Here is a 16,783-nt window from a genome sequence, read left to right on the forward strand (position 1 = left end):
GCACATAATGAGTATGAAGAATTCCCAATATTCCCATTCATAAAAATGAACCTGTGACCATCTGTTGAATAATACTGCCATGGTCATTACACAGGGCTTGGCATAATTATTTTGTTTAATGAAATTATTTTTATTGCTAAAATCTTTAAGTAACCTATCAATTCACTTTCATCCGAAGAACTCAAAATAAAATAAAAATATGAAAATTAAGAAAACATAAACTCTGAAGACAGATGGCAAAAGAAAAACACCATGAAATTAACAGTGAACTTCTAATTCCAAGCAGTTTTTTAATAAAGAGGTGACAAGGGCAAGTATCCTTCAATTTTTCACAGAGTTTCTGTCCCTGGAATATTGCAGTGTGTTGGAGGTTTCATGCATACCATTATATGCCTTTAAAAATAATATCATTTTAATTGATCTTAACACAGCAAAGAGTTCTTCACCCACGTGACAAAATGGTTGACTATCTTCAGTAAGAACGCATAAAGTCATTTTTGAAGAAGGAATGAAAGGAAACAATATGACCTAAAAGGTAACTGGAGAGAGGGGCAAAATACATCCCCAAAAGACCACAAGAAGCAAAATGTCAAGCTCTATGCTCTGATTTCACTGCTGCTTTGGATTTTTTTTATTATTTTTCTTTCCCACATCTTTTCAACTCAGAATGAAAAAATGCAGTACACAGATAAACCATTAATGCAGAAAAACACTTTCATTCGAGCTTAAATGCATGACATGCTGAGAAGGTTAAAAATTAAGTTATTAACAACAAAGACATGTAACACTTGGTTGCATTAAGCAACATCGTCCCAGATTTCTATTTGTTCCATAAATGTCAAGTCTACATTCTGAAACTTGTATCATGAAACATAACCTTTGAAATTTCACACATTATGGATCAGAAATGTAAAGTTATGGAATTCTTCTCTTCTGCAATGTGAAAACACAAGCTATGATACACTGAGCAAAGTCTACTGCATAAAATAAATAACAACTCTACATCATGGTCATGGATCCCAAATTGACAGAGATGAAAATAGATTTATAGTTTATCACTGATTCACTTAACACCACCACAAAATTCAGTCTTTATCATCTCTCTCATCCTCATTTTGTTAGTAAAACTAAGACAGCCTTAAAATTACGACAGCCTTCTCGTGCCTCTGTTAAATTAAAATTTCTCAGTGGCAACCTGTTTCATGGATAGACGGAACAGTTAAACTAAAACAGTAAGCACCAAAAAATCATGAAGAATAAACACATTATTATTTTCAGGATAACACTAATTCTTATATTAAACGTACATTCAAAATACTTGGTTATAAGCATGTGAACATAAGATTAAAGCATAATAAAGGTGTCCTATGGAAAAAACTACAAAGTGCCATTTCCAAAGCAAATAAATTCACTTCCAACCAGACTTGTACCCCAAGCATATCGGTATGATGCCAAGTGTACACAGCTGAACATGTGGAGATGAAGAGCAGTATTGGAATCACCAGGATGGAAGTTTGGAGACCTGGGGTTTATTTTCAAATAAATGCTAATAACTTCTCAAATAAGCATCTTTTCTAGCCTCATGCCATCCTTCTACCTTGTGACACTTCTGTCTGTAATTGGAATACAAAGAATTTCTTGTTGCATATTTGTTCTTTAGGTCCCAATAGTGTTCAGGGTCTTTCTGTAGGACTACAGTATATATAAACAATGAACATTTACCTGTGTAGTAACCAACACTGAACTAAAAACTTGCATGTTTGCAGGGCAGAGACAGAGAGACGTGTGTGTTTATGTGCATGTCTGTACACCTGCAAGCCAGCACTCCTTTCTATAGGATTAAAATAATGCAGTTACAGCTACAGTTGCTGCAGATCATGACTGCAAAGTAAACGTTTTTGTTGCTTTCCCAATCACAGAAACAAGAGAAGGAAAAAAAAAATGTGATGTGTTCAACATTTGTTCTGACTCGTATGTGAATGGTAATGATGATGGCATATGCATCAACCCAGCAAACGTTTTTTCCAAAGAGAAGTGTTGTGGTTTTTTTTAATTGTTTGTGTAGTATTAAACTAATACCATCTATCAGCTGAAAAGTGGGGAAATCTGTTTTTTGGTACAACAAAGCACATATAGGTAAGGAAACAGTTTGTAAAACACAGTTTAAAATCAAACTAAAACAAAGATAGCAGTGTCAATACAAAATCTTAAAACAGTAATCAACGTTTTCCATTAGGTCAAATTTGCCATTGTACTCTGTATAGGGTCCAAAGCATACAACAGAGGCTTCAGGGCTAGACTACCATTCTCCAGCAAAAAAAACTTCTCATATTACCTCTCAGAGAACTTACATTGCACCAATGTAAGCAGTGTAACGCCTTTCTGCCAGACATCCTGTTTCAGCTTGGGTTCTGCCACGTGCACACGCATCCTGAGCACACAGCCTTCTGGGGACCTACTCTACAGCTCTCAGAACAGCTTGTCAACATTTTGTAGGAGGCTTCCTCGAGCTAAGAAGAGTTGTGAGCTGTTCCAACTCCTGTCTTCCCCCAAAAAGGCCAACAATTTCTAGGATGCACTTCAAAATCAAGGCCTGATTCATTGTCACCTGGGTATAAATTCATGTTACAAACTATTCAAATCAAAAGCTGTTCTTTTCATATGGCCCAGGAGAAGATACTCACTTCAACATTCACTGCCACTATATGGAAAAATCATGTAACATCACTGGAAAAGCTTAACTGGATTATATTTGCCATTAATGCAATCGCAACAACCAATACATCTTAAATAGTTCCTCAGGCTATTAAAGAAAAACATGATCAGATAAATGCAATGCTTACTACTAGGCTGCTATCCCCAGCTTGATTATCTGAGACTTGAAAAAAGCAACAGCAGCTACAGAACAGAAGAAAGTGAGAGCTTTCAATCCATAATTCGGAAGAGGATTCCATTACGTAGCAACGGTAGGTTTAACCAAAGGTAATGCTTGTGCCATATTTTAAGTGAAGGACACTATCCTACAGTGAGGTAGGTGGGCAATTACACTTCAACATGGTACTGTTCTAAAGCTGCTTTAAAATTCCTTAGTTATTTCTCAGACTAAGAAATTCTGTGAAATACATTTATTAAAACAGAAAACGTGCAGGAACACTGTAAAAAGCATGCTATGCAAACAACCCCATAGGAGAAACAAACAAGCAGAGTGCCCCAGCAACTGGGAGCTAGTTATTAAAAAGCAGTACAAAGAGAATGCAGGGACTGTGTGGATTCCTGTCCCTTTCTTTCCATCACAGGTAAGGGATGAGGACCAAGGGGATGACCCAGAAGAGAGTCTCATAAATATTGTCTTGCGTCTTACCAAAGCACTGTGTTGAGCAGCTGGTACATGCTGCCCATGCATATGGACCTTTAGGGGGACATACCGTGCAGCCAGCCTTCGGGCAATGCATGTACTCCCTGAACAGCTTCGGCTGGAACTCTTGCTCTTCCAGCTTCTTCTCCCCATTATGCAGTCTCCCTGCCATAGCTTCTCTGTTCTCTTCCCTAGATTTGTCTTGGTAATCAGAAAATCAGTTTAGTTTATCATCTTCAAACTTCCATTTTTCTGAATGCATTTTGTAAATTCCACTGTCCCTTCCCATGTCTCTCTAGAAGTCAAAAAGCAACATGTTTTCCTTCTTTTCCATTTGTTGACACGAAAATTTGTCAAGAATCACCACTTATGTTGCCAGACATCTGATGAAATGCTTCAGCTAGGGAGCCAGAATTCTCCAACTGTGGCATTGGTAAATTTGTAGCATCTGAAATGAAACACAGGAAGATGGTTAACAGAGACACTGAGGAACTGCAGCAAACTCTCTATAACAAGGAATTCAGTACAAAAAATATCTCTCAGTTCAGTGGATTTTCAGAGCCTTTCAGGAAGACACCCTGCACTTAATTCTAAGTGATAAGGACAAAAATCATAATGATCCTCTCTGTCACCTTTGCTTCTTTGGGGCAAGGAAGGGAAAGGAGGTCAGGCAAATCTATCAGGCTTACGTCAGAGCATGTGAGTGAGTAGTTGCTCAAATGAGTCAAAGGAGAGACACCAAAGACAGACTCATACAGGATTACTTCCTATGGACAGCAAAATGCTTTGAGATAGCCTGCGTCTGGCTGTAGTCAAGAAAAGAAGTCCTAACAGAATGAGTGTGGAAGGAGCAAGACTGGTGAGTTTGCTCTTGTTCTTCTCTCAAAGCAAGATAAGCAGTGTGAGCTGAAGACAGGAAAGCAAATTCACACCAGCATCATGGGAGATCAGGATTCTACCTTCAGTGCCAACCTAGGCACTTGGACACCTGTGTCCAAAAAAAAGAAACAAACAAAGAAATCTTGATAAACGACTTCTGTGAATCGGGTAAATCAGGGCTAAATTACAGTGTTAACCATTCTGCTCCAAAATTTAATCTCCTGTAGGCTGTAGGTTGGTTTCTAATAATTATGACACTTGCAGTAGAAAAGTCAGCCTGAAATGTTATTTGGAGCTGTACAGGTCTATTGTCCTATAATTCTGAAGCAACACATGAGCCAAACTATAACTTCCCCATAGCTCTTTTACTGCTTGGGGCCTGACAGCATCCACTGGAAAAAAAAGGGGTGTGAAGTAGCCATTGCTACTATAAGAACAAATCATATGGATGGGTGCCTTCCTTCTCAATAAAAAACTGCATCTACCCACTTTATGAATCAAATAGTGGCACATATATGAACCCAGCCACCAAGCATGCAGACAAAGCCCAAAGTTAAGAAAAACAAAACAAACCATGGCAGTAACATACCTTGTGTTGATTCCCTTAATTCCTGAGCTTCTCTCCTCCCAAACCCACTTGGCTGCTGTCTCTGGAGTTTCTGTCTCTACAAAGAGATCTGGATGCCCAGCACAGTCTCAGACATGTCCTGGTCTGTATTCAGATCCTGAGTCTGAATGAAGTATCCTTCTCTTCTCCCAACAGAAAATTTATGGGTACCTTTCTTGGTGCTGATTCCAAAGTGCCAAAAGTGAGGCAGTATTTTCTTCCATGTCTGGGAGGTCTACTATCAACCCAGACACCATTATATTGTATCTTCTTTATCCTCTCTTGGTACTGACCCAGGAAACAACTGGTACACTGATGGACAAGGTGCTCTTACATTTGGCTATCAGAGTCCAAAAGACACTAATACCACCTCAATGTCCTGGATAGTCACACATTCTCAGTGTTACCTATGTGAGGCCAGTTTGCAGGTATGATCGTTTCTTCTGAGAAATGTTCCAAGAACATCTTGATAGATATAGACAAATCTGTATATAGTGAAGACTTCCAAAAAAAGTATCACCTCAAGTCAATGGAACAGAAATTGGACCAGAGAGGAGCATGTAGATACTATGCCATGCCTTGATGTCCGTACTTGAGTAAGCCTTGTCCAGAGCAAGCATAATTCACACAGTAGTGTGACCATGTACCACTGCTAGCAGATGCAGGTGTAGTTCAGTACTTTCCCAGGAAGAGGTCCTTACATGGGTCTGCATGCCAAAACTCTCGAGTGTGAAAATGAGGTAAATCAGTATGGAACTGATCAGTATTGATAGGAAATCAGCATGTGACAGTGTGCCATAAGCCTTCTTTTCAAAGGTATTAGATCAGCAACAGCTGGGCACACATACCCAAGCTCTTCCATTAGCAAAAGGGAAACAGAAATATGTAAAATCTGCCATCAGAAAGCCAAGCATAAAAGGCAGCTCTACACCATAGGCTCTTTTGTCTAAACTCCATGAATGAGAACTATGTTTTGGACATTACACCCAGAGCAAAGTGTAAGCATTACACGAAAGGAAAACTGAAACTCCCTCAGAAATGAAAAAGAATCATGAAACACACTCAGCGGTAAAACACTCAAAATCTCTCTCCCAACAAGGACACCATGGAAGGTGGTGAAGCTAGAAAGCTTCCATACCAAAATGGCAGCCCAGCCTTTGAAAGGTGAGGAGACGAGGTCTGATCTGCGACACAGACCTTATGAAAGTCCACTGCAACTGCAATCCTCCTTATCCCCTGCAAAGTACCCCAAATCCACTGCTACTTGAGAGAAATCAAGACCAAGAGTCAGGGCTCAGAAAATGCCCTTTCCTCCAAGCTCCTCGCATAGCTCAAGAAATGCAGTGTTGTGACTAATTTGATTCACGAGAACATTCTAAAATGAAAGCTGTTTCAAGGTAACATGAGATTGCTCTGTGTAATCTAAGCCCAGGAATATATCTCTAAAATCCACTAAAAATCAAATCATATGTAAATCCAGCATATAATAATTTAAAGAGAATTATATATGAGTAGAGTGGTTAATAAGTAGATAAACAGTGGAGAAAATCTTCTAATTCCAGCTCAGATCTTCAAGCAGAACTTCCCTCTCACTTTAATTTTAATGGTTACAAAAGAAACACACACAAGACCAAGGTAATGTTAAGAACTCATTGGTTTTAAATAAATTGAGTAGGAAACTGAAAACTATCTTGTAGGTTTTCATTCTGTGAGCATTGTTTAGTAATAGATAAAAAGCAATAGCTAAGGAAGACCCCATCACAATATATACATACAGTATATATACATCTATATAGCATAAGCACTTGCTGAGAGTGTGATGATACTTCATCCTCTGTTACTTTAGCATGGAACCAGTAAGTTTGTATCAGTTGAAAGAGTTTTGCATAAAAATGTCAAAAAGCTGCTTCAGTATTCAAAGGTACTACAGGTTCTTTGTACAAATTTTAGCTACAGTGTATCCATAAAAGCAATAGAAAGACTAGAAAGTGAAAGAATAAATTTCCAACAGCAATTTTATAAAGGAAATCACTGCTAAAGTTTATTCACCTCCGCTACAACGACAAATCAAATCTGCAGTGTATATATGGCAGTAGCCAACACTTGAAACTTCAGAGAACAAAGCAAAAATCCACTATTCCATCATAAAAATGTCCATTTGTCTAATATTGTACAGAGTAAACATTTTGCTGATAGCTGTAATGCTACTTTCACACTCTGAAGTACAGGATCTAATTACCATCAACCTAATTAAAACTAATTTTTTTTTATCGATTACTTAACTTTCTGATGTTGGTCTAACCTCAGCCTTAGGGAATGTTTTCAAAGATTCACATCAGTGTTATGACTTTTTATATTAATTAAGCTATTCTGACTAATTTGCCCTTTTAAAAATTATTCTCAATGCTATCTATCTGCTAAGTGACAAATGGTAGAATTTAAATGATTACACAAGTTCAAACATTTGTGGCTTTGCTCTTTTTGTCTTCTCCTTTCTCCTTTGCCCTTCCCTTTGCCTGCTCCCTTGACCTTAGGGAATTTCACATATCACAAAAGACCTGTATAGAAGAGTTTCCAAGAAGCTTGTCTTTTTCACAACTATTCTCATGGTTAGCGAGCTGTTTTGTGACCATTGTTCAATTTTCCTGACCAAACACACATAAGACCACAATTTAATAATCCTTTCCAGTCCTCAAAGCCTCTAAGTACAATATAACCTTCTGTGAATGATAAAGGTCTATTAATTTTACTGGATTTAAACTCAGCCTGCATGAAAAACTAAAGTGTTTAGAGGATATGTGGACAGGTTTTGCTTAACTTAAGTCTAAATCAAGAACTTGGCAATAAACTACCGCATGAAATACTAGATCTCCACTAACCATAACTAAGAGAGCAGTTATGAGAAAAATTAAAACATCATCATCTCATTATACTAACACTTCAGAAAAGTTGCAGCCCAGAATTGAGAAGACATAATGATAATTTTTATTTTTTTTAATACCTAGTTTTTAGTTTTTCATTTGCCTGGCTGTAAGCTTAACTAATTTAGCACTGTTCAAAAATAATTTTCACACTGTTATGCTTTCAGTTAATAGCTGACTTTGAATAATCAGCTACTTTTACAAGCTTTACTACTTATTATGGAACATAAATTATCCAAATCATAAGGGTTTTTTTTTTAAAAAATTACCCCAGTTTTATAGTCTGTAGTGTCAAATACAGTATGAAAGAAAAATTACTTAACAGACCGTAAAGAAAAACTGAACAGCAAGTATACCTAGATTCTTACCTATCAGCAGCACTTCTCTCAAAATATTTTTTTTTATTTAGTTTAAGCCTCGTATAAAATTTCCAACATAAATGCTTACACAGAAAAAGTAGGGATGTGAGAATATAAACAATTCTGATTACTCGAAAAGCACTTGAAAAACCATCAAACTCACAACAAATAAGACTGCCCCATCAGTTAAAAGAAAACGAAACCAGAAAAAACTCCCAGCATTACACCACTAAACAAAGCACTAAAAATCCTCAGAAGATCCTTTAAATTCTGCTGAGAACCTATGCATATAGGAATGACACACATGCTAGAGGGAAGCCAACTGATTATTAGTCAATACAAGCTTACCTGTTTAAGTGCTTTCTTTGTGTGCTGCTGGAAGGAAGATACTAGCTTGCTTTGCACCGGTGCATTAGTAAGGCTTGAATCACGATTGGAAGACATTTCTTCAGATGTCTGCTTTGGGCAAACTTTATAAAAAGAAACAAAAAATCAGAATACTGTTATGGGGGTTATCTTCCCTATGTCTTGAAGAGCCCCGAGGACAGGAAAAAACCCCAAACAGGCAAATGCTTGGAAAACAAAAAGCTCAGTGTAAAATATTCAGCTAATCTTGAGGTCCAGATCAGCTGAAAATCCACGCATATTCTAAGTAAAATGCAATGCTTCACAAATATTTGTACCTCATCATACCCTTTCTATGCAGTTCTGGAGGCCTTGCATATTTTGCCTTTCAGGTCCTGAACGGTAACTGAAATAGTTTAACTATGGATTTCACATAGAAGCTGGACAAAAATTACCTTCCTCACCAACACATTTTTAATGGATTGTAAGGTGTCTAAATATGCATTTATACAAGAGACACGGATGATCCTTGGTTCTAGAAATATTTATACACATATAACTTCATGCCAGTTTGTAATGTCATCTTAGGAGACAGACTCATCTGTTTTATATGTACTTCTTGGTAAAGCTAAGAACACACACTTTCCTGTTTAACAGGTAGACTGGAATCTCCTGCAAAGAGGAATTCTGGTCTCTCAGGTAATACATGCTGTTATACTTGTCAGTCTTCTAAATAACACATGTTTTAATGGACAAATACTACAGCGCTTGCATTGAACAGCCTCTTGAATAAATGTTGTGTGAGACACAGAAAAAAGTCTCCTGGTTAAAAATAAATGGAAATGTAATTAATTTTTTTTTAAACAGGTTTTTTTTTAAACAGATATGAAAGCTGTAAAAATAGCTGGAGGATCCTATTAGTAGTCAGCAAGCTCAACTAAAGAGCTGTAGAAACCTTCACACTCTTAATGCCTTGCATTATTACTACTCTTGCTCTCACTGGTGTCCTAAGATTGCCCAGCTAAACCAGCATTATCATGGATCCAGAAATGAAGAAGTCTTTTCCATTCTCCTATGCTGACTCAGTTCAAGTCTGCCTTCCAGCATTGCTTAAAGCTGGTTTGTGTGTTGACATACCTTCTTTATAAAGCTTTGCAGCAGTAAATGGTTTTCCAAGATTTACCATACTTTGCACACCACCAGAATAGTTTGAAGACAGTCAAAGTAGCTGTACAGACATGTGCCAAAAATAATGTAGTCTGATTTTTTTTTGTCTGTTTTCTCCTCCATCCTTCACTGGGATGAGCAGACACCTGAAGCAGCCTTCTAACTCCCTTGCCTTTAGCAATGTTTCATAGAAGAAATACTGTAATTTTTTTTCTTTGTGTTTGCAAAAAAAGATAAAGACAATTTAGTTATCAATAATTAATGGCCATCATAAGATGCATGTGATAAACTTTTTTTCACACTGAAAGAAAAATAATTAATGCTTCAGTAACAGAGAACACACTCCATGGCACTGGTGTTATAATTGTAATATTAGATTAAAAATTTTCATTAGCAGATAAGACAAATGTTGTTTTGTCATAAGATTTACAACTGATATTTGTCATTTTTTCCCTTGTACTTGAAAGATTTATCAAAATACACAAAGAAACTGCAACACAAAACAGTTTCTGAGTTACAGTATCACCTGGTTTGGATCAATCTTTTCCACATGATGAGCAAAGCTTACTATCAAAAAAGACAACTCAAAGGAGCAGCAAAGTGTCAGCAGAAAACAAATAGCTGGTTTATATAATCTACATCACTGTAATCGCTAAGCTCCTGAGACAAAGAATACCTACCAAAATAAAAACTTGACATTTCAAATTACACAGCTTCTGTCTTCTCTTTCAAAAAGAATTTTTTTTTTATTGTTTTCTGTCAAAGTCTGAGAGTCAAAGAACTGAAGAAAAACCCCCATAAATAGTGTGAGCACACAAACCCGAGCTAAGGAGAGGAGAACAGAAGAAACTTAAAAATGCTTAAAGAATGGAAACTGTTATACACTTAACTGCTCCTCCTAAAAGAGGATAGATACTACATGACCTGTCACGAAAATCCTATTCCTGTTCTCCAGGATGACTGCAACTCCTATTAGTCTTGCTCAAATGGGAAATTTTGATTTTCATTACTGTGATGTAGGATGTTACCCAAGAGTCTCCCCTATTTATTCTGGTGATAAAGTTCATCCTGAAGAGGTTTGACAACACTAACTGATGATGTTCAACACTACAACCATTAATGTCAAAGTCATCATACAGCAGGAATAAAAATAAACATAGCTCTATATTAGTTTTGTGCTTTCACTCATTTCTCCTCTAACAAATAAACCTTTAAGTTGTGACACGATTTATTAGAGGTTATACATTTTATTTCTATTGTTACTTCAATTTTGCATAAAAATATTACCAGTGTGTTGGTTTATTTTGCTTCTGTTTGTTTAAAGCTTTGACAAAAAAAGTTAAACCAAGGAACAGAACAGGAAGTGTTCTAATGAGTGAAGCAACTGGCACTGAAACTCACTGAAAAAATTAATACCTTTCCATCACTGTATTCTCTTCTTCAGGTACAGAAGGAATACCTCATTTCAGGCTGGTTCTATAGGGCAACCCAAACCTAGTTTCTTCAGAGCTTTGAAAAAAAAAACAACAAAAAACCCCACAAACTTTTTCCTGTAGTCTATGATTAAAGAAATAGATATATGAGGTTGAAATCTGCTGCTTAAGAAAAAGTCAACCTCATTTATTTACAAAAAATGATACTTCCTTTCTAAAATCTATTTTGTACATTATATTTTTTCTTCACATATCTAGTAGCTTTAAATAGTAAGTAGCTATTTTCTATGTTTTAATTAAATTTCCAATTTAAAACCAGCTTGATACAAATCATGGCTATAAAACCTAATCATCTAGTAAATAAAAGAAGTCATTGCCTATTTTCCAAAAGTAGAAGACATGAACATTAAAAATCTAAATACATTCTGTTAATTTATACAGTTGCTTAATAACATACAGTCTATAACTTTGTTAGCAAAAAAAATAACACCAAAATTGACATACAGGCTTTATTTAGAGGATAATCATGATATTTTTTATGACTTTTCCGTAGGAAATGAAACAGAAATATGAGACAATGAATAAACTTAATCTTTTAAAGAAATGTTTTGCTACTTAGTAATTTAAATCAAACTGTGTCAAAAAATCACTGTACTAAAATGCCTGTGATCACAGAAAATTGTATTTATTTATTAATTAATTTCTATGGATGAAGTCCAACTGCTTTTCTCTGAATGGGTCAAACATTCATTTCAAAATGACATTCATATGACAGCAAAACATGTAAGTGCTTGAAATGAACATTGATGATCGTAGTGAAAAAAACAATACCTTAAGAACAGAGCAGGCATTTCTGATATGGAGACCAAAGAACACAGTAAAAGAAAAACAAATTCAAGAAGAGACAGTGTTCTTTGTACATATATGTGAATTTGGAAAGCTGCAACTAGTTTGTCCATAAGCAGTGAAGATCCATGAATATTATCAGATCCTTGTTCACTTGAAAAGCTAGATCAGAAAAGAATGTTAAAAATAAACTGGATGCTAGGGAGGAAAAAAAAACCTGGAAGAATGTGACAGATAAAGGGAAAATATTTGGGTAGCAAATAAAGAGGATTCACCATTATTGCTACAGTAGAAAAAGGAAACAAGAGCAGTTTTAAGCCTACAGGAGGCATTTCCATTTAGTGGAGAATAATTAGGCTCCATTCTTTAAATCGGCTTCCTCAAGGGCCAGGACCAAATGAAGGAATAAAGCAAAAACCAACTATTAAGCCATAAACTGCTAGGTTATGAGCTGGAAGAGCAGCTGGGTTTCTGAAGATAAGACCTCCTTAGTGAGTGTTCAGAGACTGTTAACATGAATGATAGAATTAGAATTACTTAGAAAAAAGAGCATGTTAAAAATGTTTTCACCAAACTCCATTTAAAATAACTTCCTCTCTTCCATTTTTCCAAGACTAGTTTTCTTAATTATTATGAAAGGCTATCATTTATAAAAATCAGCAATATTGTCTTTGAATTTCAAATTTTATAGGCTATCTCTGTAATGTTTTATTACCTTTTACTTTCTCCGCCCAAGAAATGACACCTATGTAAAACAAATTAGAAGACACATTTCTTCAAAGAAACAATTTTTAGAGGAAATTGGCCACTGAAAGTTATTCGGAATAACTGTAAACAGATTCATATATAACTAGATGGACAGAGAAATTCCTGTCCAGTGAGGGGCTTATTTTCCCAAAATCAAGAGCACAGTTCATTCCAATTTTAGTCAGACTATACTGATTTAAAAGCAAACCAGCAAAATCAACAGCAGTTCACTTCCTTCTTTGTTAAAGAAACCACAGCAGATGAGAAGGATTGTTTACTAACGGCCACATTACAAAACACAAATTAATATTGTTAACATATGCTGAAGACTAGAGTCTACCTCAAGCATAAAATGTATGCACACACTCAGGAGATACGAAACTTCACAGAGAAGTCCCTTAGGAGAACATACACATAAAATCTCTCTCTAAAATACCCATAAAATTCAATATTTTCTTTGTGTGACACAGATCTATACTTGTATTGACATAAATGGTTACACTTTGCCAACACAGATGTATCGAGTAATTCACCTCCATCACTCTTTGATCTCTAGAGCCCAACTTGCCAAATCTGAACAATTCAGAACTCGGCTGTTGCCATCAGCTCTTGAAAATGAAAACCAGTTTGGGAGTTAGTTAATTGCACGAGTTCGCCAAAACAAGCAAATCCAGATGTATATATCAAGGGTACTACTGTGATTGCAATATTCTTTTTGAAAACTTGTACTGTGAATTGATTAACAGTATTGAATGGTATTTTTCGGAAAAAGACACCAAATACCACATCAGCTTCGTAGCTTGCACTGAATCCCACTATATTCACAGCATGTTTTTGAGCCCAAACATTTCACAAAGCATAGAAAACTGTGAATTCATATTCCAAAGGAAGTCAGCATTTTCCGCTAAAAATATACAGCCTGTCATCACTAAGCCACCAATTTCTAAGGCCTCATTAACTACTGTACAGGAAAAAAAAAGCGGATGAGAAAGATCCTCAAGCTCCACAGTATTTTCTCTCATTCTTACAACTCCCCTCAAGTGGCAACGAAACAAAAGAAGTTAAACTCGATCCTGGGTACTGTATTTTTATTTATAGTTACCTGCAGGGAGATGAAACAAAAACACACCAAAAAAAATCTAAAGCAAAGTGAAAAACTATCTCTTGCTGATGTATCATCCAAAACTCTATATTCGAGCTGCTACTCCATTATTGCTCTTCTGCTTTTAGAAGATTGTATCCCATATCCAGACGTGTGTCACAAACATTTTCAGTAGAATCATCCAATATTATTCCCAAGAAACAAGATGGTAAGGGTAACAGGTTTCCCTGAATTGTCAGAAATTCCACTCCTGGAAAGAAACTAAACATTTAGATGTGGACTCAGGTTTCAAACAGTGGTGAATACACATTCCCCGCTACAGAGTTATCCTAGGGTTTCCTAATCCAAAAAGCACAAGGTATGGAGCACAGTAGCTACAAGCAAAATGTCAGGATTCAGCACAAATCTGATCCTCTGCTGTCCGTCATTTTGTCAACTACCTCTAAGAAAACTGCCTAGAAAATTAATTCTGCCATTCCATGATCACAGTTGAAGAACATACAGTTCTAGGAAGTGCTGAAAACCAAAGTGTCTCCAGAGAAGATGTACGTGGCTCATATTTGGGCAAACACCAGAACCTGTGTTTGGGCTGGGGTGGGAAGTTACGCTACCCTAGGAATTGCTATCTCCTCCACAGTTACATCGTTGTGCATTCCACTGTTTGCATCAAGACAATTTCTAATCAACTGTGCTCCGTGGCTGATGGATTAGCCCTGGCTTCGGAAACCCCAGGGACAAATGCTTTTTGAGAACAGAACATCCTATTGATGGGCAAAAGGATATTATAGTCATCATTTTCCCAGGCAACAATAATTGGGATTTTACTTCTTTTACCGACAGCATCTTTACATGCTACTGCTGTATTTGAAGGAAATGGAATTTTAAAGATATGAGACTGCAACAGAGCCTCTATTAGAAATCCCATTCCAAACAAAATCAACTGTACCGTAAAGAGTTTCTTTAACATATTCCTTTGGATAAGGTGGGGAAAGAAAAGGTCTCCATAGCATTTGAAAAATCCGGAGGTGTGACCATTCCACTTGTCCATTTAGCAATACTGATGTGGAGTAACAGCTTTTGCCAAATCATGTGTTTATAATTGTTAGGAATTTTCATATTATTATGCTAATAAAATTGTTCAGTAGCCTGCCTTTGTACTGGGAAAAATGTGCCTGCTGAGGATATGATTCTTCTGTGTTTGAGTGTCACTTGGTACTTTTTATTCCGAAAGACCACCATTTAAAAGCCCACAAACAGACTGAGGCTGTCACTTACAGTTTCACCCTCTGCTTCCAGCTACATTTAAAGAGGCATTTTTTAAACTTGCTAAACAATTTCTGATCACTCTGTCAGATTTGGGACTTTGGGACTCTATCACAGTGGAAATGAGTAAATAAAAATGCAATCAATTGCGCAATTAAAAATTCAATGTGCAAGCAAAGCCCATCCTCATATGTATCACACATATTCTAAAATCAAAGTCAGAGAATTTCATAAAGTGTTTTTTGCACTGAATTAAATGCTACTTTTATGCAACAGAATGGTTTCCTGGAAAGAGAAAAAATGCCAGCTTTAGTGTGAAAAGTGTAATTGCTCTGTTAGATCAAATATTTTCCACAGAAATACCTTTCCTCAAATATTAACAAGTCATCATCTTATCTTTGACAAACTAATTAGACTGTCCATATTAAATTTCCCAGTACAAAGGAGGTATTTTTTCACTCAGGACTTCTTATATGTTTTTTCTAGATCCTTTCCTGTTTTCCTTAATTTCTTCTTACAGCTATAATGAATGCAATACACTAGTAATCATTTAACTAGTGTTATACCCAAAGGAAACGCTGTGCCTATATGCTTTAATCAGTACTATCAGAGTTATACTCTAAGAACTGCATTGGACTAATTATCAAAAGCATCTCATTTATGTTCAATTCATTTTCTATTTTGATCCTTAAATGTTCTTCAGATACACTGATTTATTGAATATATATTTCTGCTGTGCAAATGTGACCTTTTTCTTCACTTTAAAGTCTAAAAAAACTCACCCTGTTTGACTGTAATAATTTACAAGGCAATCAAGAGAAGTCCTGAAATTATTATTTATTATCAATAAATTTAAGCAAGAAGGATTTTATAGTGTTCAGAAAGTACTGACAAAAAATATTGAACAGAGTGGTCAAATCACACCCTTAAGAGCAAAAATGCCTAGTGTGGATGGTGATCTCTATGTCTTTGCTGATTAAACAATTTGTAATTTCAATCCATTAAAAACTGGCTGTATTTCTTGGGCATGTTCCTATTTTTAAGCCAAGTCTCCTATACTGTAAATGAAATCAGTTACAGAATTCTATGTGTATATAAATGATACCTTTACCAACAAAACTTTTGGTCTCAAGAAAAGCTATTATCAAACATGTTTGACAAAACTTTGTTCTGTATTAGCTGACTGATATGCTATTTATGAAATATATGCAGCTTTTAATTTTCTATTGATCACATCCAGCACTGGCCTTTCTATATGCAATACAGACTCACTATTGCCATCCCATTTATTCTTTTTTAATACACCCATTGCATGACCAAAAAAAATTAAAATGTCTTGTTCGCAAAAAATTAAATATATTGTAGTTTTCCAAGATTTGTTAAAGATTACATCAGGGGAAGTTCTCAGCTTTAAAACCAATCTAGGTGTAATTTAATGCTCTACTCCAAATATTCTAAAACATAAAATTTTAGCAGCTTGTCTTTTATGTCACCACAAGTGCTAGAATTATTTTTATTATTGTAAACTATGAAAACAGTACACAGCCTCCTCCCAGTCAAAACCCATCAATTTTCTACTTCTGGAATTATGACATCCTATTTACATCCTAAATAATTGCCCGTTTTTTGCCACGATTTTTTATTTGTTTGTAACAAGTGACATCAACTTGTGCTTTGTATTTGTAACTGTATTTCCACTGTTTTTTACTGTTCTATTCTCACTGCAATTTGAGGAACTCTACATTAACAACATCAACAA

General features: G+C 35.9%; 1 protein-coding gene across 4 annotated transcripts in view; it reads right to left on the reverse strand.

Moving 5' to 3' along the window:
* ASXL3 (ASXL transcriptional regulator 3) overlaps nt 1-16,783 on the reverse strand; it is a 103,741-nt gene that overhangs the window by 53,303 nt on the left and 33,655 nt on the right. Inside the window, exons 1-2 of one of the 4 annotated variants that reach the window (XM_018080587.2) lie at nt 11,050-11,126; nt 8,470-8,591 (exon numbers count right to left, since the gene is read on the reverse strand). In XM_018080587.2, the coding sequence (XP_017936076.1) occupies nt 8,470-8,565 (96 nt within the window). In that variant the 5' untranslated portion in view covers nt 8,566-8,591; nt 11,050-11,126. Of the gene's footprint in view, nt 1-3,425; nt 3,804-4,823; nt 4,908-8,469; nt 8,592-11,049; nt 11,127-16,783 lie in introns of those variants that run through there. The other 3 variants (XM_018080575.2, XM_018080581.2, XM_018080567.2) reach the window with 3 other exon arrangements.

This window comes from Manacus vitellinus, unplaced genomic scaffold, assembly GCF_001715985.3.
Source record: "Manacus vitellinus isolate BGI_N305 unplaced genomic scaffold, ASM171598v3 scaffold_1_pilon, whole genome shotgun sequence".
Classification (NCBI taxonomy): Eukaryota; Metazoa; Chordata; class Aves; order Passeriformes; family Pipridae; genus Manacus; species Manacus vitellinus.